Raw genomic sequence first — 26,200 nt, 5'->3', positions numbered from 1 at the left:
AAACACGACTTTTCTCGGAAGAACTATTTCATGTAAAATAGTTAAAATGCCCATCCTACATTCCCGGAGCCTGAGGTTTATTTCATCCAGCCAAAAGTACGCTCCCTAAAAACAGCTGTCTACTGAGGCTGAAATCGGTGCTGTGGGAGCAGTGAGAGTGAAGCAAAAGAATAAAGTTGTGGGTCGCAGAGATAGACAACGGGATGAAGCTCTCTGTAAAGTAGATTCAGAAGATAATTCTCTGTAGGTTCATCATAACATGAAACCACATTGTTTTCACATCACCATTTGATACATTATTATGATTCAAATGTGAAATGCTTAAATAATTCAAGTTCAATTTGTTGATTAATTTTCATTAATTGTCAACTCACAGATTAATTACTGTACAATTTCCCAGTAAAGAAAATAATTAAGATTAGGCTACTTGGTTTGTGTCATGTGTCCTGACATTTGTGACTTGTGCTTTCTCCATTACATTATACCTTCATCTATCACCACTTGCATTACATACCACTTCTACCTTGACCCCATTTTGACATGAAGCAAAAAAGGGTTTGTTACTGTGTTGAAAAGACCCAGTGAATAGCATTTTTGATTGATTAATCTGCAGTCCTTTTTGAAAATAACCCTTGCAACTTTGACAGCATAGTCTCCAGTAGGTCACCATATCTGATTAACCTTTTGTATGTGACCAAGCTTTAAAAGCAGGGGGGGGGATACCAGAACAGAGGCTCCTTATATTCTGCTCCTATTCTAAGTGATTAAATCAATTGTGAGTGCTTAGCTTCGCTTCAGGCCCTTGCTGCAGGAGCGATAGTGTCGGCCTGCTGAATCCATGTTCGCTGAGTCACCCGGCGTGCACTGCCAAGCACTTACCAGATCCCCGGTAAGCACATCAAACTTGAGATTTTATGAAAGAGGATACTGCAGAGAACCACGACGGAGAGCCAGCTTGGCGACAAGATGAAGCAAAGAAAATGAGAAAGAAATGATAAAAAGAATATGTGCAGCTCATTGTGTTTGGTCAAAGCCCGAAGCAGAGGGAGCATTTGTCCTGCAGCCACTTTTACCTTTATGGTCAGGTTGCCTGAGGTCACAAGTTGCTCACAGGCTTGAAGCTGCAAGAAAGTCTGCAATTAATCATCCTACATGAAGCTTAACAAGGAGATTTGTTCCCCATCTTTATTAAAGATATTGAATTACGGAGCATTTTCATTTGTGCAGTGGATTTTTCTTCCCTTCTTTATCCTACCCCATAGGAGGCGATATATGTGATCAAGTAGCAGGCAAACTGATGGAAAATAATGAGTCAGTGTTGCTGGACTGGCCTGTGGGCACAGATTAAGGAAATGAAAAAGAGTTCATGGAGTTATTCATACCGTTCTCCCAGTCTCATTATCGACCACACACCAGAGGGGATGACACTTTGGCTCTCAGCACCTGCGTCCTCAGTAACTTTGCCGTGACTCCAAACAATATCACGATGGAGGAAATTAAAGCTGTAACTGAACGAGGCAGCGGAGTAGTGGCAGGAGGGGAGAGTTATAACGCCAGTGCTCTGTTGAACTCTATTCACTGACAGCTTGAATGTCGAGTGGAAACCCACATTGATTGGGAGTGTATGTAGGCTGTATGCTTCTGACTATACTCACAACTGCACACAACTAAGAAAGTAATAACTGTGGATAGAGATGAATTATGGGAAAGATAATTAAAACATTTTCATGAGAGGTCGCTGAGAGAAGAATGTAAATTATTAGCAAAAGCACTAGAGTACTGCCTCTATTGTATTACACAGGAGGGAATGTATGGCTCTTGACTGTGTTCATTCTTTTCTTTACTGCCTCAGTCATTTTGGCAAACAGATATATTTCAATATATCTCTAACCTGAGTGGGTGGATAGCTTTGTATGGGCCACCATGGTTTAAGACTGAGCTGCTGCTCCAACTCCTCCACACCTCTGAAAGCTTTCTCCCCTAGCATCTGCAGCAAAATGCACATAAATACTGCAGGTACAGCCTGTGTTACGGGGTGGCATTCATTCTGCAGATTGGAGTTTTTGTTCTAAAAACATTTTTCAGAGGCAGAGCTGCTCTGGAGGCAGATGGTTTGGTTAGCTCACAATGTGCAGAGCTGAGAAAAACAATGCATTCTGAGAGGAATATGAGTAGCAAACTTAAATGGCAGTGGAAGCAAAAGTGGTCATAAAAAAATATGCAATAGTACAAGTGTAGTAACTTCCTTTTCAGAGTGCATTAAGTGAACTTACTTAACTCCTTAAATGCCACTAATGTGTTTACCTGTCACAACATCCTGTCATTCAGAAAGAAAGTGTGCACAAAGCCGGTCTTAAGATTTTATAACCTTTTCTGATACATGAAGGCTGGAAGTGAACTTGCAAAGATGTCATTCAGAGAGGTTTGTATGCCTGCTTGTTGAAACTGCACGAATCAATATTTTTAAATTAACAATGGATCAAGTGATGTCTCACAAATCACAGCCAACTCTGCGGTAGATTTCTGGATGAAGCATTTTGGCATCTTTCAGCTCACTGTCTTTGGTAAGTCTCACTGCTGTCATCAACCTTTTATTTATCAAGCACAATGCTGCACACTACCTGCCCAACACCCAACAGCACACACACACACACACACACACACACACACACACACACACACACTTAAAGACTAGCTGGTGAACACAGCCAGTTATTTCGCAAAACAAAGCTATTTAGCAAGTAACCAGGAACCTGACCCCAAGAGTTGCTCCATATCTGATAGATGTGCAAATAAACAGCTAACATCTTAGCAACAGCAACTTCACATAATAATATGTCAGTGTTGTGTTTTTTGCATGGTTGGTTGGCCTCAAGTGGTCAAAATAAATAAATAAATATTCAGGTTTAACACGCTCACATTAAATTTGCCTGAAGTTGTATCAACCATGCATGCAAGGCCTCAAAACATGGTAAAAATTTGAAGGTATAAGGTCCACGTATCTTTGCAGAAGCATAATTCCGACTCGAGCTGAGCACAGCAACAACCAATCAGCTCGCTGCTCTGACCTTCCTAACACCTGACAAATTAATGGCAACTCAAAGCCTACTTTCTGGCTATTTCCAGAACTTTTTACCGTGTTTCACATTTTTCTCAGACTCAAGACGGACTGAAATTATAACTTCTGGTGAGGACCGTTTGATGCAGTTGAAAATTTCATAAATCAAACTAGGAAATGGACCTTGGGTTAAGATCGTTTTGTCAATCCGAACATCACTATCAAAAACGTATTGATTTAACTCATAAATGTTCAATATTTCATAAGTTGTCCAAAAAGTTGCACATCCAGCAGCTAACCAGAGGATCAGAGGAGTTATGTATAGGGCTCACACTGCCTCTGCAGCAGAACATTTCAGTGAACACACTGTTTGTGAATGTGTGTCCAAGTGTATGTTTGTGTGAAAACATCCTTAGCTACCATTACACCACTGCATTTCTGATGTTGCCTAGATACCGTAGCTGCAGGATGTTGTGGCTCATTGAACTTTGAGGTAAAATACCTAACTTGGAAAACTCAGTACAGCAAGATGATATATAGTGACCAAAGCTCCCTCCTTTCTCACTGTAATGAAACCCGTTGTTCTGAAAAAGCAACAAAAAGAGGTAAGTCCTGTATGAATGATATAGCGGTCTGTGCGTCAGCATCTGGACCAATCCTGCCAACAGAAATGCAACAGAATGTGTAGGCTGACGCAGACCTCCAACTCCCATGGATGCAGCGGCAGCCGGACTGTCAGCAAGATGAAAATATGCCTGGCTTCATTTAGTGCTGTGGGGATCCTGTGGAGAAAAGGGGCAGGTACAGCTAATGGACTACTCTAGGACACAGTGGGGCTGTCGACTCAGCAACGCCGCCGGCTGTCTCTTCAGGACGCACCATTTTTATGACAGTCTCTCCGAGGCCACAGCAGGCATACAAGGGGGCCCAGGAGCCACCACCTCCATGCCCAGATTGTGCAAGACTTACTGTAAACAGAATTTCAGATAGCTTTTGAACCGGCCGTGCCGACATAAACCAGGAGGGCTTCTCTTTTGTACACTGTAAAAGATGACAAGTCATTTAGTTCAGTATCAAAATACACTCGGGTCGACTTACAAGAAGAAATCACGGGTTCGGACAGGTGAGTCAGTCAGCAACAAAGCAGAGTTAAGTTAGTTAAGTTATTCATAACTTCCAGGAACATTGCATGTGATAGTCCAACTTCCACCTTCTCTTTTCCTCTCCCTGTCACTCAAACACGCACATTGTTTGTTGTTGTCAGAGAGAGAGACAGCGAGAGAAGACTTTGTCTTTAATGAAGGATTACTTGATTTGCTGCTATTCAGCATTAAATAATAAAGAACATAGTTTGGAACAATTTGTCTGTTTATTTATCCGACAATCTTTCCCACTGCTGTTGGCAGGGGAGGAGGGAGAGAAGAGAGAGTGTTCGCTCTGCTGCTCCCAGCAGCAGGATCAGCACCTTGGAGAGCACTGCAGCGCTTCGTCTCATCGCTGTCAACTGACAACCATGCAAAGATAATACACAAAGGTGACAGTTTATGGACTGGTTTCGGGTAGTTGATTAGCGTATATTTTTGTTCAGCAGGTGCTGATTGGCTGTTATAACAGCTCCGGTGGGTGCAGGTATTAAAAAACCCTGGCCTGTGCATTTCTACAGCAGACCTCTTTGTCTCTCTCTCTCTCTCGTTACGTGTGTCCCTCATGTGCTTTCATTACGGTTTGCATTTAATTGATTTAAGTGAAACAACTGAACCCTCTATCGAACAATTTTCTTATCGCTGTTGAAGATCAGTCTATTGCCGAGTGCAGCTCACTCTCCTCGGGTTGGGTTGTGGACTCTCTGCCATCATGACCACGTGGTTGTTGTTCAATTATCTGCTTGTTTCAGCTTGGCCTAAAATTCCATTTTCAAGTCAATTAAAGTGATGTTGTGCCAACAGTGAATTATCAATTTTCCCAATCACATGTCTGTTTTGTTTGTTTTTGCCAACTCAATTGTATTATGAAACTTAGAACATTTGTTTTGGTATTTGCAATGTGAGTGTGCACATACATAGTGTGAGGAGTGTGTGTGTGTAGGCCATACGTTCATGTATTTGCATGCTCATCTGTGTAATCACATATTTCTGCCACTAACCGAGAACTAGATCCATCATGAGCCGTCAGCCTAGCAGAGCAATAAAAAAGATACAGCAGCTGCACTGATTGACAGAGAGGAAATTGAAGTGTCACATGAAACATGTTAACCATATTTTGTCGCGTGTTGTCAACCACTGGCTCGTCACTTCACTCCAGAAACTGCAGCAGGGACAACAACAACAGGAGGAATAATTCAAGGGCAGGAAAAGCTGAAATAACAGGGATTGTTATCCCAATTATCGAGCACCTTAACTGCCAGGTAAGACATGCTGTTTAAGGTCGACACTCCAGCTCTGGGTGCATTGTCTGACAGTAATCTTTGGAGCCATTGTCAATGTCAGACCAGCGACCTGAGACATATGAGCAAATAAGGCTGTGAAAATTTAAAAAAAAAAAAAAAGGAACTGTGAAGGGTATGCTTACTCTTCAGGATGACAGCTCACAGTGAACACGTCGAAGATGTGTCTGAAAGACAGAATCTGCTCTCACACCCTGGCAGAGGCATGTGTAATGCATCAGTGCATCACCCCCCACTGCACATCATTAGCATAGCAATCAAGATGCATGTGGAGGCACGTGACCACTGCCGCCGTCCACTTCACCCAGTTAGGCTCTCAGTTGTTGCTTTAAGCCGGTCAAAATTACACCGCACCTTCCAGGGTTAATGTGTTGTTTCAATCTGCACAAAAACATCTGGACTCTTGTTGTGCTGTGACCAGGGCTGATAATAGAAAGTGTGTTTGCATGAGACTTGGCAGTGAAAATGCACTGTGAATGTCTCGTTGCAAAACACACCTCTGAAGCACATGCATGCCAACTGTGGGAAAGGTGATAATGGGATGGAATCTCAGCAGCTAAAGGTCATACATGTGTTATGTGTTGTTAACTGCACTGCTAGTAGAGAATATCTCCCATTCGTTTTCCATTTTAAATTGGGGAAAAATAATAAAGTGCAAATAAAATCTTGCATAAAAAAATGCATAATTGACTCCTAAAGACAGTCTTTGGATTAATTCCCAAACATTTAAATCCTCTTACTCATCCAAAAAAATAATAATAATAATAATAATGACTCACCTTAACAGCAGTAAGGGTAAACAAGCATGAAAGCTGTTGAAGGTTACCTCAGGTAGACAAAGAAGTTATTTCTGCGCTGGATTCACTAATTTGAATATTCTTTGTTAAGTGATGAAACTGAGATCAGTGTCAAAGGGCCACAAAACTGCTTCTAAATACAAGTGTGTTGTTATGCAGCGCCACAGCCGTCATTATACATAGTTATGCAAAAACACAACAACATATCCAGTTTATGATGATTTTAGTATTGCCACAGAGCTTTACTCATTGTGCTAAAGAAAGCGCTTCAGTAATTGTTGTTTTCGGCACCGCTTTCGCTGAATTAACTACATGAGCAAAACAACTATAACACCGTGCTGCAGTGTTAGACAGCCTACGATGAAAAATCATTTTCAAAACACGTATTTGACTGTTGTTGCTCTCCACCTTTTATTACTGCAGCTGCTTTAAATTCAGGAAATCCAATGCCAAGTCTAACCGCTTCCCTTTCTGGCTCAGAATAACTGAGAGCAATCTGGACAAAATTCAACTTTTACACATTCAGACTTGTGCAAAACATTTAACATGTGGCGAGAAACAGTTATGGCTTTCACTGAAGAGATGCAGAAGCCAAGAGCCGAATGAGTTTCACATACAAAGAAAATGTAAATGAAACAACAAACACAGAAAAACAGCTAAAAAAAAAAAAATTCAGGCAGAAAAAAGGAGAACTCTTATGTGAAAAGCTTTAATTAAGTCAAGGGTCACGGTTTCAACTGCCAACCAAGCAAACACACTATCAGAACCACAAATCTAGAGTATTCCATGGCATGACACTATGAAAATCACACACAATAAAACTTTTTGATGGGTGGAGGGAACAGAATGCGTCAGTTCAAATGGGATGATTTATTCTGAGCAAATGAAAAGGATTAGGACTAAAAACATTTCGATTATCAGTCAATCTAACAACTATTATCTTGAGTTATCATTTGTTCACTTCACTTTACTATCATGAGGAAACCAGAGAATATTCACATATGAGAAGTTTGAACCAGTAAATTTTCCACATTCCACAATTTTATAGACAACCTTTCTTATTTGTACACATGGTGTAGAAACTACATATGAATTGGATGATTTTATTTTATTTTCATGGTATTAATATCTTGTCTTGGTATTTGTCATTTCATTTTGAGTTGGAATAATATTACAGTGTGATGTTATTATATTATTTTCACCCTAATGAAGACCCTGTGAGGTCAGCACAGACTGCTGTTTCAGCCATTACATTACCAACTAAATATAGGCCTTTTATATACTTTTATATACTATACATTTTCTTTTTTGCTCTGCCTTAGAGTGACTGCAAATATTTTCTTACATGTTTCACTGTTTGAGTTAAAAACAAGTCAGCACTGCATACAGTGTAGATTATGCCTTAGAATCCACATGCTTAAAGCAGCCTACATGTTCTCTGTGATTCCACATCAGAACCTGAGAAGCTCAAATGTAAATAGGCAGACCTATAGGTACTATGTTGAGCTGTAGAAAAAGTGAGTCAGTGGGTTTCTCCTCGTGTTTGTAGAATAAACATGAAATTGCTTGTTGTCATGGTTCTACATTGCTGCACCTCTGTAGCTGCAGTAAGTCTACACTGCGCTACTCTTCCTGCTGCACTTAGCTCCTATACTTCATCCCAGCAGATGTCTTACAGTGCTTTGCTCAGGAGACAGAAGCAGACATGCACATCTCATTAATTATGTCTCAGTTGAAATATCAGTCCAGAGCTCCCAGCCATTTGACCAAGGCAGAGGTAATGAAACCCTGAGCGTTGAAGCTAAACGAGACAGCGTGGGGACAGAGGGCGGGTAAGGCAAGGGTTGCCAGGTTGGGAGGGAGCTAAATCTGAAGCTGAAGCCGGAGCTGAGGTTAAATCAATTTGAAGCCAAAGTTTGAGGCTGAAGGGCCGAGTGGGTTAGGCTAGGTTTTCAAAGGAGAAAACCATCGCTTTGGCACCCAAAATCCTATAAGAAATTCATCACCTCCAGTAAAGTAGAGCATTAAACTCAGCTGAATAGTCCAAAGCAACCAACCAGTGATCTGCTACCCCCACGGAGACAACCATATAATATCAGCGTGAGCAGTATTTAAAGCACCAGAGAGCGAACTTCATCAATAAACCTTTGTAAATGTAAAGCACTGAGAAGGTCACAGTCAATTACATGGATAAAATAACAGCGATGACATTCGTGTTGTCACAAAAGGAGAGGATTCGACCCTCTGGGACCAAGGGGGCAGACAGACCCGAGACTCACTGCGACAGCCAACATCTGCAGGAGGTCAATGACAGCAGATACAACAATGTTTTTGCCTTTGTGCAAATTGAAGAAACATAACCATAAATTTGCAAGTGACCGATCAATACAGGCCAGACGTGGCCAAGTCCCGAGAAACGTATCCAAGGGAAACCATTCGATAACTCCGATCAGAGATGGACCGGTAGCCTGCTATTAATTTTCCATTACCAGCCACAGGACAGGGGCCATTGTGAACAAGCTCGTGACGCTTAGTGACAGATTCGGCCATTAAATCTCGCACTGGCGTGTATACCCGGCAATCGGACAGATTTCTTCATGTATTATTGGTGCAATCATGACCATTCATCAGATGTGGTCTATCGGAGTGGTCATGTTACAAAGGGTGGCACAGCAGCCCTTTCTCTTCACCAACATGACTCTATATACTTTATCACTAGCCAGCGGGCAAACATATTCAGTATTTCATCTCGTATTGCTTACATGACAGATCATTGATCGCCTGAGTCGGATTTCCAACACTCCCTCTGTAAAAAGATCGAGGGCTCCTTTTTTACACTCTGCAGTTTTTGAATGTATCTTTCGTAATGTAACTTAAAACAATGCTTAGTTAGGAACAGAACAAGTGTTTCTTGTTTCATTTTAATGACAAGGACAGTGCTGTGACTATGCTTAATAGTAATGTTCCCATTATGCACAGCAGCATCTCTGGAGACTACCCTTAAATATGGGACTACTCAATCATGACGAGAGGAGCCCATGTAGGAATGAAATGGGTCATACGATACTTTAAATAAATATGATAATGAGGCAGACACTACCGATTGCCAGGGGGGTTATTTGTGTTATATGAAGAGAACATTAGGTAGACTGGAACTGAATAATACTGCTATAGTGAAGAAGCAGTGAGAGTAGAAAGTGGTCTGCAGCAGCACAAGGGAGTGGAGTTGGGACGTGCGTTTGTGTGTGTGAATGAGTGTTACAGGACACAAACGCTTCAGTGTGTTCACATGATGTGAGTTGCATTGAATATTTTTTTTGTTAGGTTTTGGTATGGAAATGTCTGATTAGAAACTCACTAGGACTAATATGACATGGTAGTCACAGTTTAGTGTTGATGAAATGGTAACATGTCAGCTTCTGGTGTATTTTACATCTATTAGTGCGCTAAGAGGGAAAAACTTTAACAATATTCTATGTAACGGTCTTTGCTCAAGCAGCAGGATAATGAGGATAATTAACTGGTAAAAGGTAGTGTAACAGTAGAATGAGGGGAGATGAGTCATAAAATCAGCAACAGTGACTCAGTAAAACCTGTTTTTGTTTGCAAACATTATTCACTATAAACTACTGGTCATACCAGACCAAGTGAAGTTATAGCTGCAAAGCCCCTTTGTGTACTGAACAAGAAAATTATCTTTTTTCCTTCTTATCTTTAAAGATACAATAAGCAATATTTCTGCATTAAAATATATTTTGTGAACTTACACCTTGTCACCGCTGTGTAGAAAGAACACAAGGAAAACAGAGGCCACAGAAAGTGATTTAATAATCAAAATACAAGAAGACACAATACACACACCAAGGAGAGGCAGGCTATGTTTTGATCAGTCCAAGCTGGCAAACGGATAAAGGAGCACAAAGAACAGGAACAGGTGAAACAAGGCGGGAAAAAGACAAAGACATGTAAAGCAAACAAGACACATGAGGAGATGAGCTACAAAATAAAACAGGAAATGACTGAACAAAAACCCCAAGCTTTATAAAGAAAAAAAAAAAGCTTTAACTAAATTACTGCCCAGCACACTTACTCACTTAAGTAATTTAATGTTGTTCATGAACACTAAAAAACAAGTAGTGGTAAGTATAATTTACATTGTGATTTTTGTTTTTTGTTTTTTGAAACACAAATGAAGCTAATGTGCTTAGTTCCACATACAAAATTCTGTTGTGGACACATTAAAAGAGATCATGTTCAAAAAACACCTTTTGAAACACTTACATTTACATTAACTAGAACACTAACACAGCTGACAGTCACGTTTTAACTGAGGGTAACATATGTCATAGAAGAAGACGTGACAGATTCAGATTCCTCTATAAATCCCATCATACCTTCATTTCTGCATACCGTGAATTGAAAAAAACCCATAGGAAAAGTGAAGTGGAAATCTTCAGAGGACCCTCGCTGCTAGCTGGAACTACCTCTAAAAATGGAGAGGATATAAGAAAAACATGAAGGGAATGAGCACAACATTCCCACTTTAACTCTGAAGGAGGAGGCTTTGAATGGGTGCCTTGTGATGAACAGAAAGTGGCTCCTGTAAGCTGGGCTCTTCCCTCTCAGCAGGAGTCACAATTATCTCTGGCTGTGCGACCTGAGGAGCTCAGTGGGGGTAATGTACTTCTGACAGAGAGATCTATGACACGTATAGTGCAATTTGTCCTACAGCGCTGTAGATTCTCCAGCCTCGAACGCACTGTGTAAGGAAGTAAAGGGAGCAATAAGTCAAGTGTTTGCAGTGATGTCACTTTACACGAGGATTAGATACGTGTATTATTGTACCCCGACATTTGGCTTTTGTTACACATCACATATTGATCGGTGATGTGATCCTCCTCTGATACATGCAAGCTCCTCCCTGAGCAGGGTGCAGCTGAATTGCTCTGAAAAGTCTGTAGTTAAACTGAATTTTTCTGATTTTTTTCTTCACATGATATATTCTGTTGGCAACCTCTTGTATCCTTAGAGTTTTGTAACTTATGACATTGTAAAGTGTGTTTATTTATTTATTTATTTATTTTTATGAGTCTTTTCAACACCAAGAAAAATAAAAGTGAACACTACATGGCAGTCATTTCTTGGCATAAACATGATCAAATTTAAGATGGAAAAACTGTACCAAAAACTGTCAGCTTCACCAATGCAAAATTATTGAGATCAGGTTTCAACACCCTCAGTTGCAGGGTTATAGTTTATGAATCATTATACTCTTACATAATTACTAAATCACTGTAGTCTACATTATGCCAGTCACAAATGATTCTATAATTTCTTTCAGTGTTTACATCCTTCTGCTGCTGTAATTGTTAAATCAACAAATGCTTAATTAGGTGCACTAATTTCAGAAGCTAATGACAGTATATAAATAAATACAAAGAGTAGGGAGCTGGTATAAATCCTCCTTTGTTTCAGTCTAAATGTGTCTGAGCAGATGCTCCTGTAAATAAAGCAGCACTGAAACAGTGACCTAACAGAAAGTGTGCAGCGAGGTCCCCTGTGTTTGTGTGTTGTTGTGTAAATCAATGCACTTTCCCTCATTGATTTTGAATACAACACTCCTCATGCATCCAGCTGTTTCATTTATGCTACAAGGTTACTCTTTGCTCAAGCACAACACCTGCTTGGATTTTTTCCATCAGCTGTATGGCTTTCAGTAACACTGCTGTATGCATCCAGACACAGGACCTCCAAGGCTCACCGGATTCCCAAAATACAGCTCCGATTCCTGAACCTGAAATGCAATCCACTCCTCTGGATGTCTCCCTCGATCCTGTGTTCTTATCAGCTCCTCCAGGATGAGAAGCTGTCAATACGACAACCGCAGAGAAAAACAAAAAACAAAAAAACATTTCTTCCCCCTACTTCTCATATCAACGCGGCCCATCTTCGCACAGAACCAACCCTGGTCAGACAGCAATTAAAACCCGGGCCCTCCAGAGGAGGGTGGGTGCGTGCGGACCACAGATCTATAAACTTGATTTTTATCCATTCACCTCTTGCAGCCTCCCATCGACACGCCAGCTCGGGAGGTGTTGACTGTGTGGACTGCACGCTCACTGTAATTACAGTCATCTTTGCCAGAGTTGCATTACATATGACAGAAAAGAATTGAGCGCTGATACTTGTGATCCTGTCACTAATGAATGGGCTGCCTAATAGATAGCTGCAGCTGCAGGGTTTGGAGTTTTACTTCTATAAATGTCTCTATCACATGGTTTGCCCACTAAGTCTTAAAATCTTCAGAATGTGAAGTTATGTATTTCAGATACTTAAGGCTGGAAATCCCATGAGAAGACCAGAACCATCAATGAAATGATGATACAAGTAAGGTCTCCTCTAGTCCTGTGAGCCCACTGTGACATGAACATAACTACTACCAGGAACACACACACACACACACACACACACACACACACACAGTAGTTTAAGCCAGTCCCACATCTTCTGCCTTCGTGCTGTAAAAAGTTTTATACAATATGTATCAGTCCGCATCTAAAAATAGTCCCCCAAGAAAAGTACTTTTTAAAGGATGAAACCATAAATTTGATTCAGGATTTAATTAAATAATAGTTGGTCCACTCTAAAATGACACTGGCATTACAGCTAATACTGTGTAACACTATCAAAATTGATTCCCATTCATAACTCTGAGTTGTATGATTTTAAATGGGGTTGTCTGTTGGCAAGAATCTGGTGATAGAATATGTGTCACGATACAGGGGTTACTGTGTATTTTGAATATTTATATTTACATATAAGTGTGTTCTATGTGTGGGCAAAATAAACTACAGCCACAAATCTTTGCACGTAAACTAAAAAGTATTAAAACAGCATTTTTGAGAATCGATACAGTATCACAAAACACAATAACGCCATACTCAAGCGTATCGATATTTTCTCACATCTCTAATTAACAACAACCAAGTCAAGTGTTTAAAAAAATTTCCTTGAATTAAAAAGAAGCACCCGCCTGATCCGGTCTTGTTGAATGCTGACATTATTTCTGTGAAGGACCTGGATCAAAGAAAGCCGTACATGGATTATTCTAGAAACAAGCATAATTATTTAGGAATATTTATATTTCCTCAAAAATGATTGTTATATTAATTCCCCCCCCAAGTACAAAGCAACTAACAAGAAATTAAAGCTCTATGGCTCCGCCCAAATAATTTCTGCATGCAGAACATCTGTCCCTTTAAGGTTTGTATAATTAAAACTCCAATCTGTTGCTTTTGTGAGAGCCACGCACTCCTCACAGTATGTTGCATGGCTGCAAGGTTTTATCAAGCATATACAAAAAACAAACAAAGCCAAAACAGAAGCTCCAAACTTTTTCAGCGCACTAATGATGGCTGCAGTGAGAGAGACAGACACAGATTTAATAAGCAGACAGACAGAGATACACTTCCAGGTCAAACTTTAACAAGCCTCTTATTGGGCCTATCATAGGTCAAACTTTAACAAGAGGTGCTGCCAAAAGGCACAGCAAAGGAGCACGTATGAGCCGTCAGCTGGAGTGTCAAACAGACGGCAGCAGTATGATTTTATTACATAGGAGAGAGTGGATAACTGAGCTCGTTATGGGGGTCGTATATCCTGGTTTGACCCCTTGTTTACGGTGTGCCTATAAGACTTAATTAATGCTTTACAGCCAATTGCAACAGCGGTGACATGTTAACAGGCAGACAAAAAACAGACAAAAAAACAATATATGTGCTCCATCTGGTCGCTGTGCTGTATTAAAAGAAATGAGGGAATGAGATCATTCAGTAAGTATGTTTGAATACACACAGGGATCACATAATGTCCTTTGCATCATATTCTATTTTTAATGATTTTGTTGGCATGCTTTGCGATGGAAAAAAAGGGCACAAGAAACAGAGGGAGATAAAAACTCTGAACACAATTAGGCTTTAATATCATGCTCTTAAAATAGAGACGGGGGACACAGCGAAGCAAGCAGCCCAGCAGGGGCACGAGGAAAGGTCTCCTGGCACTGGTGGTAAATGAGCATCCATCTCTGCTCCTGTCTCAGAACATTACAAGAGAACTTTTCCTGCTCCAAAAACCCAGAAAGCGGACTGTACTTTCATTTACTGCTTTCCAACCACCGCCCTCCATCATTAAAGATTCATGCTCACCACCACCAAAGCCTGTGCCTATTTCTCTGTTTTCAAAGGTGAATACTGTATAACATTTAATACCTAAAGTCCAACTGAAAGGAAACGATTTCTGTCTATCTGTGCTCTCCTTTAAGATCAGAAACAAAAATGTTCTACTTTGTATTATTTTCTAGATTACTTCAACAGAATACTGTTGCTTCATTCGTCCACATACATGATACGCTACATAGACAAAAGTATTGGGATGGGGCTGTTTTTCAGGACTTGGGTTCTTCCCCTTACTTCCACTAAAGTGAAATCTTAATGCTTCAGCATACCAAGACATTTTGGACAATGCTATGCTTCCTACTTTGTGGCAACAGTTTGGTGAAGGTCCTTTTCTATTCCAGCATGACTGTGTCCCAGAGCCTATGTATTTAGAATACGATGTCATTAGAATAGTAAGGTGTCCCAATGCTTTTGCCCACATAGTGTACCTTGTATTGATTCAGCCCGTCACGTCTTGCACAAAGCAGTGATGTCACAGTCAGCGCAGACGATCAAACTGAGCCAGAGAGCAGCCTGCTGCACAACAGTCACCCTGAACAACAACTCACATTAGCTGTCCTATTACAAGTCTCACAAAAGAGTCCTATCTTTTGCCTTGTCACCTTGACAGTATTTTTGACTACAAAGGGGTGACAAAATGAGATTTCGGCTGGGCTTTCATGCATAACAAAAGACTACTGCTGTGAATGGTTAGTTATGAAAGAATGATTATGTTTAGAAATGTTTCATTCAAAAACATCAAACTGACATTTATTATTTATTTATGCTGACAGAAGTAGGAAACCTGGTCCTGTTTTACTGTGGGATTTTTTGCATGTTTTACATATCACTGAAGTGTTCGACTCAATTAATTTCACTGTATACTGTGACATAGCAAGTCTTGTTTGGAAAAAATAAGTGCCATATTACTCAGCACAACTCAAAGTTAAAATATTAGGTGTCACAGTTCGATTTGGCTTTCAATTTTTTATTTTTTATTTTTTTTCTTTTTCAGCACTGATGCTTATGCCATTGTTAGACTATCACATCTATTTCACAACAACAGCTTGACTTTAGGCTGTTAAGTATAGGCAAGTTCAAATTAATCTAAAATAAAGAATTCAGAGTTAAAAAAAAAAAAAGCACGCAGGAGGATTAAGGACAGAAAACAAAGCAGGATCTATTACTTGTCTTATTCTATCACTTCTCGTTAGGCTGTAACATCTGCTGCTGAGTGCAGCTGACTACACCGAACCTGCAAGTGTCTGACCACTGGACTGGAGGCACTTCTCGCCCATGTAGAAATTCTAAGCTCAGTCCCTGAAGGGCATGAATAAATTTAACCTGCCACAAAAAATAACGCTGTTTGCCGCACAATTGCTACATTCAGAAGGAAGAAAAAGTAAAATTTTCAACATAGCCATATTATCTCTGAGTCCTTGAACTGGCAAGAGAGTGCTTGAAAAAACATTTTTGGGCTTTTATTGTGAGCTTTGATATCCAATGCCAAGGATTAGACTCAGAGAAGTAATAAAGAAGACTGTATACATAGTAAGCACATTAATTCTCCCAACATCAGAGGGGGCGAAGGATGGAGAGCCTGCTAAACTGTACAAATTCCCATAACAACAACAACAACAAAATGAGGTAATGATCTTCAACCTTGGCTATTTTTTCCATGTCACAATAATGTTTGAGGGAAGCTCTGAATCATAATATTGTACCTAACACAGTATTTACTGCAAGTGTAGGTGACAAACACCATCTGTTTATAAAGCAACAAGCTCAGGCACACACTCTGCCAGCAGAAAGGCACAAGGTCCCCGGGCTTATCTTGGTAGAGGTGTGCTGCTGCTCCTCTGCACCAGCGAGGTGGAACGATAAACATAATTAAATTGAGTTGGATTACACAAAATGGATCGGATCAGTTGGGAAGGCGGAGAAGCTAATCCAGTGCAATCCACTCTACTGAGGTGCCAACCACACAAAACGACATAAATAAAGAAGAGGAAAAGGGAAGCAGTTGGTGTCATGGGGGAGATCAAGGCAGGAGCAGGGGCACAAGGAGCCCTTCAAGTAAAAACAAGCTCCAAAGTCAAATATTAACTCTAATAAAGCTGAAGATAAAGGGCTGGGCTCAAAGTATCTCCCCTCCCCACTAAAGGTGAAACAAAAAAAAGAACAACACTCTCATCATAAAAGGATGTTCCTGTACATGTGCAGAGTGTGAAATGTGTTTGGAAAGCTTCCACGGTGTCAAAAATGAATAAGCAATGAATTTACACCATTCCTAGGCTTCGAGGAAGTGGGAAATCACACTTGTCTTTCATCGCAGAAGCAATGACAGTCATTTAGTCATGGATGAGATGTGCCACTCCTTCTAGTCTTTCACCTGTAGGTACGCAATACACTCAACATAAAGGTATTTTACATTTTACAAAAGAGGAGATGGAGGTACATGGTGTAAAAGTCGGGGTGAACACTAGTCAGAGTTTCTTTATTTTCTTTTAGGACTCAACTTTTTTATTTATCTCGAACACATCTACGGCAGCACTCCCATAACTGCTTTTTGTTTTCTTCGATTTCTCCCATTCCATCTCGGCCCTCCATTTTTTTTTGTTCCCCACCCCCGCCCCCACCCCACACTCCTTCAGATTGCATTTTCCCTTTTGTAACTGACTTTGGTACAATCCCCTTACAAATAACCTTTCCCCGGGGAAACAGACTGCTTCCTCTACAGCCCTGCCAACCCACTCCTACCCTCTCTTTCTTTTCCATTCCCGTCTCCCTTTGTCTCTCAGCCTCAGGCACAGTAAACAGATTGATACAGTCTGGGGGTTTCTTCTGCTTTTCAAACTAATCCAGTGTAATCCTGATCTGTCTGCGTCCTGTCTTGGGCAGCACTGCAGAGAGCCTTATCGTCCAATAAAATGATTATTAATGGATCTATAAGTGATGCAGAGAAAATCGCATGGTCTGCTCTCGATAGCCATTTGCCTGTGCTTGTTGAGCTACAGAGCTTGTTTGCCTTTATTGCCAATTGAGTCTTGTTTACACAAATTCTAATTTTGATGTTTTCGAATGGCTGCTTGGGTTTAGACTACACTAGACTAGAGAACTTTGGCTTTCTTTGTTAATTGAAACAACAGTGTTTTGCAGAAAAAAAAAAACTGAGGGTACGGTATCAACAAAGCAATGTCACCTCGCTTTTACAACCCCACTGAAAACCAAGCTGTGGAAATGTGGAATATCGGCTTTCAGCATACTCCCATCTAAACAAGTGCAGTTTGCATTATTTAAGCTGCCTTGGCTGGCCGCTTTAATCTATGGTCTCTGCTTGGATAGCTCAAGGCAAGCCCTCAGCGACGTATGCACGCAGGTGGAGGAGGAAACTGCCCATCTTTGTGGCATTTGAAGTATGAATGCAGCGTTAATACCGAAACAGCATGTTGAACACGGACATTTGACAGTCTCGACATTAAATCAACAAACTGAGCCCAAGGCGAGCTTTGCACCAGGTGGAGACTCTATCCCGTGCAATATGGTCATGGAATTGCGTGGATGATGATGGAATGGCTGTGGAGCTGCAAGGAAGGACCAATCAGCCAACAGCTGGAGAGGAGTAAATGCAATTAATAAGACAGCTTTGGTGGCATGACTTGTAAACAGGAGAAAGTAGGTTTTTATCAATACCTCAACACTTGAAAAATTGTTGTGTGTTGTTGTTGTTTTTTTTTTTTTTTCGCAATCTTAAGTACTTTAAAAACTGTACAGTATTCAAGTACAGTACTTGAATAAATCATACTTAGCTATATTCCTGCACTGGTTATTCAAGACAGAAATGTTTATTTTTACTGTGAATGTATGTTGCTTCCAAAAATCAGTTATCGGTCTCTTCATTACTAATAATCAAACAACAACAAAAAAAAAAAAACAAAAAACAAAAACAAAAAACAACATACTAGTCAATCCCAGCTTTCCAGCTCTTAGAGAAGGTCAATTATGTTGTTCCAGGTGAAACTGGAAATCACTGCACATGGCTTCTTCCTGCACTGTTATGATATATTTAATTGCTTTGCAATAAGAATGACAGTATCTGCTAGTTTACATGCAGAGGAACACAGATGACTCGTGTTAATATTCCAGGTCTGACATTTCAGCTACATTAAAGCCTCTTGAACGCTGTATCTGAGCAGGAAAAGACCGAAGTCACAGCACCGTTGGCTCATTATAGTTCCAATAACAAGTGGGAACATTCATCCTACATTAGCAATGAAATAAATGCAACCACATGACTCGCCGCGTCGTGTAAACGAGATGCTGTTATGTTTTATAGCTGGGGTCTGCCCGTGTTAGTCGCGGCCTGCACGGATGCCAGTGGGAGGCTTCAGCAAAGCACAGACAGAGCTCCACAAACACCCCTTAGCCACAGCACCGCTCGGCAGACTTCCACGGCTCGTCTGAATGCAGAGCCGGTCGCTGGAGCTTCCCCGTCTGCACTCGTACAGTTCACTTGCAGGTTCACTACATCCCTGGGTCAAATCACAATCCAGCTGTCGGCCTCAGGCAGGTCCAGGTCTGCGGCTGCGCCTCCACCTCACTGTGTGGCTCAGCGTGTCGGCCAGCCGCAGATCCACAGATCATTATCGCTATCAAGCACTGTTTCCCCAACAAAACGATATCTCTGCCTTTGATCCTATGCCAAAGCTTATTTTTGTTCACTTCTGGGCATTCTAACCCAGGAACTTCTCTCACTGGGGGCAAAAACTCAAGTGCAGCTAAATATACTCCTCTGCTCTGTTGATGAGATGGAAATGTATGAATTAATGACGGGGCATCGTAGGATAATGATACTTTCCCCACACCTGCTCCGTCTGTGCCTGTTATGTATGTTTTTGGGGTTGCTGTTCTTGTTGTTGTTTTTCTTTGTGGGTAAACTCTCTGAGGCTGTTAATGTAATGCAAACATTGTGCTGAGCTCCTGCTGTGGAATATCCAATTAAAAAGCACAAGATATGGAGCTTATGTGCAGCACCGAGGTTAGGACATCCAAACTGGGCCAGAGGTCCTGAAACATTCAGAGTGGATGCTTGCTGTTCCGCATCCACATGCTGAACAAACAGAATACATCTGGTGCAAGGAGCGACTTTACATTTTAAAAATGTTATTGTTTACACAACCTTTGTGGGAGATTCACACAAAGATAATATACATTCAGTAAGTAAACAGCTGGGACAGTTACATTAGTAATAATGACAATAATGTGGGAGTTTTTAATGTCATATTTTTGAATGTTTGCTTTTATGTAAATATTTTAGGTATTTTCAATATGTTTGAGATGTGATGCACATGATATACATTTTTTTGATGAGCATTTTTCAGATTATCTGTGTTTTTCTTTTGCCTGATTGTCAATAAAATAAATCACTGCTACTCTGAGGTCTCACTCGTGAGCTATATCAAATCAGCACTGAAGAATCTCAATCTGCAAAGTTCAAATATATGTAGATGAATAAAAAGTAGAATATTTGACTCCAAAATGTAGTGAAGTGAAAGTATTATGTAGGAGTCCATCACTGGTTATTCTAAATTAACAAATGAACAAACTATGTGTTTGTTTTCAAATTTCAAGCAACAATTAACCTGACAAAATCAAAATGTTGTCCATTTAAGTAATTATGTCACTGTGCAGACAACAATAACTTATTTTGATTTATATATATATATATAACTATTTTTTATTTCACACATAACAACATACTGCAGCCCTTTGTAAAACATTTTAAAACATTTTTGATATAAAAGGGGCTCTCAGAAATAACCAGATAAGTTTCAAAGAGTAAAGATCAACAATTCTGGCACTCTCAGTCATTTAAGTCATTTATCAAGTATAGTTTTTTCACATCTTTTAAAATAAACTGACTAATTGAAAAAATACTGAGACCAAAAAGATTTTTTTCAGATTTTCTGAAGATTTCAATTGCATCTCACAACCATACTCAATAATGACCAGAAAATGCTAACAATGTGCTAATAATATCTGTTACTCAGATCACTTGTGGTGAAACTGAAAATTCTGGCCTACTTTACTGAGGGCAACACTGTGAGCAATGGGTCACACTGAATATTTAATTTTTCCCCATGTTTGAATGCTAATTAAACTTTCAAATAATAAAGGAACAGCCACAAAGTTTTCCTGTCAAACTAATGTTTCCATTGTCAAGAATCCACACCCAACAACAATAACTGATAAATAAATACTGGAAGTGTTGCATGTAGCCCCTGTGCCTCCAACAGGACAGCATTTATTTTATGCAAATAGCAGATACACTTCATACTATCTGATGTGTTTCCGTACCTACAAGCCTGTCATTAGCATGCCGCTGAGGAGTTTTCATTCTATGTAGGCTGCTGGTCCAGCTTCTCTCTTATTTTGGTTTAAGATATTTCTCTAGCTCCAAGTGTCTGCTGCTGACCGCGAGAGGTTTGTCACAGGGGCAGAGATACGGTCCTTCTGGGAGAAGAGCTCTGCAAATGGCCCAAACTTATCAAAGCAGCCCGCCCTGTCCCCGAGCGTCCAACACAATGCTTCCCTAATTTCTCCTGAATGGAAGTCTCCCCAGACCTAGAGTAATCTCATATTCGCCGCTTGCAAGCAGTAACTCTAGTTACTCTAGCTCTGTTCCCTGCTTCCCCTGCCAATTGCATAATCAAGTCCAGAACTCATCAGCAAGATGGCAGAAGAAGTGCTCTATTAAGCTGCATCGTGTTCCATCTGTTGTGTAAGAGAGAGATAACAGTATTTACAGTTTTGGAGTTGTGGCAGACTGTTTTCGGCCAAATTTTGTGCAGCGCAGAGTTGTGCTTACTTTATAAAATGTCACGGATTAATTCTGCCACTTGCGATGGTGTCCAACTGCAATCTTTGCCCCCGACAGAAATATCACAAACTAACTTTACTGGAAGTGTTACATCAAGAACTTGTGTTAGGTAAAACTATGTGAATGCTTGAAAAACACCGGGAGAACATTTTCTGATTCTTTTTTTGGCTTGTCCTGCCTCAAGTATTTCATCATTTATATTTGATTTTGAAAAGTGGCCAATTTTTGCTATAACTCTACAGGAAACCTGCAGTGTGGATGAAGAACTGTGACAGAGACTCTGTCAAGGAAGCAGTTGCTAATTGTCTTGCAGCTGGAATTAAGCATTCAGAGCCCCAGTCTTGGTGAGGAAGGATACGTGTTTTTTTTTTTGGGGGGGGGGGGGTGACTAGCTCAGATTAGAGTAACGAAAGCATCTGATAGCGAAAGCAGTGAGTAGAACAAAGGTCATTTTACCTTTCTGTACACGAATCAGCTTACTGAACCATTACATCCATGACCCCAACATTACGCATCACTACATTGAAAATACACTGCACGAGGTTTAAATCTGGAATCACTGGCTCTTACACTACAGTGAAGCATCTGCCACGTTTTCTTCGACCAGCACATTATAATTAATTTATTAGTCGGCTAATTCAGGACGTAGCAGGAGCGCCAAACTCTTTCATGTCAGAAACTCCCAACAATTCCAAAATACAGTTAATTTCACCACAAAACCCATTTCAGTATGAATGAAACTTACTGCATTAAAGAGGAAGATATGTTGCATTTGTGACAGTCGGAGAAAGCAACATGGAAATGAAACGATCCAGCTGACTTGATTCAGTCAATTAATCAAAGAGTCGACAGACAGAAAACTGATCACAAGTGACTCGTCTTTTAAGTTATTCTTTGGAGCAAAAACGCCAGACGTTTGGCCATGAGGTTTTGCTGCTTTTCTCTTTTTTTTACATTACGCAGGTGAAAATCTTTCAACTGTCAGACAAAACAAGCAATTTGAATCACTCTGGGCTTTAGGAAGTTGTGAGGGATATTATTTTCTGACTAGATTTCCCAGTTAATTAATTGAGAAAATAAACTGCAGATTAATCAATAATTAAAATAAACATTAGTTGCAGCCTTACATGTATATTCATACTGTAGGTTTAGAAGGTAACAGGATAGGAAAGTCATTCTGTTTGTCACTTTGGTAAACTCAAGCAAGTAAACAACATTAAAATTAAATCATGCCTCGCTTTGCTAGGCCCCCCCTTTGGAAACCTTTCAAAGACCCCATGAGGCCCAAAGTCTGGGAAGCAGGAACTAGAAGGGACATGGTTGTCTGAGTAAGAACAGCTTGCTGCTGTAGGAGCCGCATGTGGGGGTTTCAATAGAATTAGTTACCTTGCAGCAGGACTGTTTACACACTAGTGCTCCTTGTCTGTTACCTTTAAAGCCAACAACAGTCTGCTAGACAAAGCCCGTGAGTGGTACTCAAACGATGCACTTGGATGCCATTACAGTGCACTTCCCACATGAGGAGCTCCACGGGGCTGCATCTGAAGAGGTGTTTGCAAAAATTCCGACAGCTTCAAAGCAGAAGGCTGTGCAACGGATTAATTAAAGCGTCTGCGAGCGCTGCTGATCCATCCGCACAGAATTCCATTTCAGTCACGTCCACTTCTTCAAAGGAGGAAACACATGTACATTTGAATAAGAGTGTGATTTTTCCACTACTTGCACCACAGCTTACACATGTCTGCATGGGATTGAGATGACTGCAGCCTGCAAAGTGGGATGTCAAATGGTTTTAGTGTTTCACTGCTTCTTCCACCCATAAACTGTTGACCATCATTTTATGTTATGCCAACTAACATGGGTGGATTTTCTGCACAAATACGCACTTTGATCAGTTACAGTCATTTACAGTTTTCCAGCTTTGTGCCAGATCAAAACAAAAACCCTAATTTAGAGGTGCCAGCGGTAAGAATTTCATCAAGTATGGTCTGACCTACCAACATACTTCAAATGAAAACTTTGTGAACCTAAAGACTGTGAGCAATGAAGCAGGTGCAGCCAAAGCTGCGTTAATATTTACTAACTTCTACTCTACAGAGGGTCGACCACGGCACCACTGATGCACAACAACTTGGCAAAACAGCCACGATGCTAAAAGGTCCTTGCTATTTTAGTGTGACCAAACAGGAAATTGTAAGTAGACCCACAAACCTCTTTATTTATAACTTGAAGTGGGCGGGCTGGTGGAGTCATGTAGCCTGCAGCCCAACACCGTGACTTAAACCTAACACTGTGGTGTAAACTCAGCCTGCTTTCACTCAGCTAACCTGCTTAGTTCAGTGTTTACGCACGGACATTTACCTTGATCCAGTAGCCTGAGGGAGTGCTGAAAAGACGGGTCCAGTGTGTCCTTCTCTGCCATAAGCTCCGGCAGGTACTTTTCGCTCTCCATCTCGTCCTGGACTTTGGGCTCCAAGCAAACGGCTGAAATGTGATTAAAGTTAATACCAAAAAAAAAAAACCAAAACTTGCTCAGCGTCCAAACGTCTCCAAGTTAACTCCAAATATTTCTGCGAGGCAAAAACGCTGGCGTTTATGTCAGTCGCGCTCGCGCTACAGGAGCATTTCTCAGTCCTCGCGGCGCACACGCACACACATACAAAAACACACACACACACACACACGATAAGCTGTTAAATGTGACCGGGAGGTTTTATCCCATCGAAGTGTTGTTCAGCCAGCAGAGCCCCTCTGCGCATCACAGCCGGAGTGAGGTTCCCTTTGCTCTCTGGGCGGACAGGCTCTTTGAAGCTCGCTCTGTTGTATCCGCTGCTAAACTGAACTGAAGCAGCAGCTGCTATTGGTGGCCGAGCGCGACACGCAGCCGGTGAAAGGGGCGGAGCAACACGCCCGGAGCTGTCCGCGGTGCTCGGTCCCGCCATTACCACCATTAACATAAAGTTACCAGGAACAGAGACGGCGTCTCTCAAACACTGAGCGCCTGCAGCTGATAGCAGCCATTATTAAAACTATCAAAGCCTATTTGCTCATATGTAATGTTAGTAATACATACAGTAGGCTATCTCTACAAAATAAAGACTTAAAGTCCAAAAATGACTTAGGATTTAAAAAAAGAAAGGCGGGGAGCTATTTGTATGATTTCATCACTGACTCCATTCACCAAAACCTCCACAACTGCTCATAAGAAGAGATTTGAGCACACACTGATTCGCTAACTACCTACCAGAACACATGTGATAGTGAGCCAGATTAAAAACACCAGAGGAAACACTACAGTAACAAGTAATGATGCTGTCAGGACTCCATGTTGCCATAAGGTTAAGAAACAATTCAGCATTCATTTGATATTAGTGGTGCAAAGAGCTAAAACACATTCGAAAATCAAATTAGCAAAAACAGACTGACACACGATGAACGAACGAACTGAATGTTTTTCAGGCGCCTGGACGTTTTTTTCTGCACACATTAATACACTCAGGCGACCCCAACTGATCCATACAAAGCAGATGTGGGTGACAAGTGTACATGTTTCTGGGTGACATTCACTGTGTGCCCGTGAAAAGTTTCCAGATCAGTTTTCAGTTAACACTTACAGAAAGAATTTGTCAAAGACATGATGCAGACTTGGCAGGAAAGCTTTGGGAGTAATATAGCTTTACTGGTGAGAGAAGAAACCTTTAACTTTATCTATAAACTTTCTGAAGAGTAAAACAGACACGAGTGTGGACAGTGGACAGTTTTATATACATATATATACAGTATATATGTGTGTGTGTTTTCTTGGAGTTTTCACATGTATTTTTACAGTAAGTATAGAAATACAAAGTGAAGGCACACATACAGAGTTATTTAAATGGGCGTATATGTTCAGGTGACGTATGTAAATATAAGTGCAGTTACAGTTACAGGAACATCTCAGGAGGCTACATAATTGTCTTCACTCATTTAAGCAATTGATTTGGGCTCCATGGCTCCTCAGGTTGCTTTTACTTGTTAGGACAACCTGTCAATAGTTCTCAGGAAATCCAATCACCTTCTCATAGGTCAAGCATGCTTTTCCACCAGGCGTGTTTATGAATTCGTTAAATAAGAAAACCCTGTTGTTTAGAAAACACAGTCAAATAAAGCCCTGGTTATCATCAAAGCCACACATGGTGAGTCTCCACTTTCATAACAGAGAACACACAGTGACACAAGTGTCATTAAAAGACAGATGTGGAGTTTATCCAGACAGCAGATGTCTTATGATACAGCCACACATATCCACTTTATCAGACATGAAAAAGTCAGTCTCACAGTTCCCGGAAACATACTAAGAAGGCAAAAGTGCCTTTGTAAAGAATTTGGGGTGTTAACAGCTCGGAAGAACAGGATTTGTATAAAAGTGTCATATTTGTTAGAAAATGTGGAAAATAGATAAGAATTCTGTCAATATTTGCGGAGGATGCCGAGGTAGCCTCAGGTGGGCGGATATCTGTAGGCTGATCAGCACTGGTTATATAATTGAGAGCCTTTTTTTTTTTTTCCTCCATTCTGTTTCAGTAACTTGAAGAAAATGTGACCCAGAGGCTAAAACCAAGATGGGTTTATGTATATTTATCAATGTTATATACTCTATGAACTTTGGAAGGTGTTATCGCTTATTTCATTTTGTGGCTTGATTTGTGCTCTGGAATAATCGCTGCAGGCATTAATGATGATTTTTTTTTGTTTGTTTGTTTGTTTTTTTTACATTTATAAATAATGTGCTTGGAAAATAAATGGCTGGAAATTGCTTTGTGAGGTCTG

At 40.6% G+C, this 26,200-nt stretch overlaps 1 protein-coding gene across 1 annotated transcript in view; it reads right to left on the bottom strand.

The window, feature by feature from the left end:
* The window catches only part of khdrbs3 (KH domain containing, RNA binding, signal transduction associated 3), a 91,874-nt gene extending 67,630 nt beyond the window's left edge, over positions 1-24,244 (bottom strand). The window contains exon 1 of the mRNA XM_046417746.1: positions 23,753-24,244. Within this exon, the coding sequence (XP_046273702.1) occupies positions 23,753-23,843 (91 nt within the window). The 5' untranslated portion in view covers positions 23,844-24,244. The remainder of the gene's footprint in view (positions 1-23,752) is intronic.
* Positions 24,245-26,200: the final 1,956 nt, after the last annotated feature.

This window comes from Scatophagus argus, chromosome 17 (assembly GCF_020382885.2).
Source record: "Scatophagus argus isolate fScaArg1 chromosome 17, fScaArg1.pri, whole genome shotgun sequence".
Lineage (NCBI taxonomy): Eukaryota > Metazoa > Chordata > Actinopteri > Scatophagidae > Scatophagus > Scatophagus argus.
Note: the sequence above shows the minus strand (reverse complement) of the source record. Positions and strands in the feature narration are given on the sequence as shown.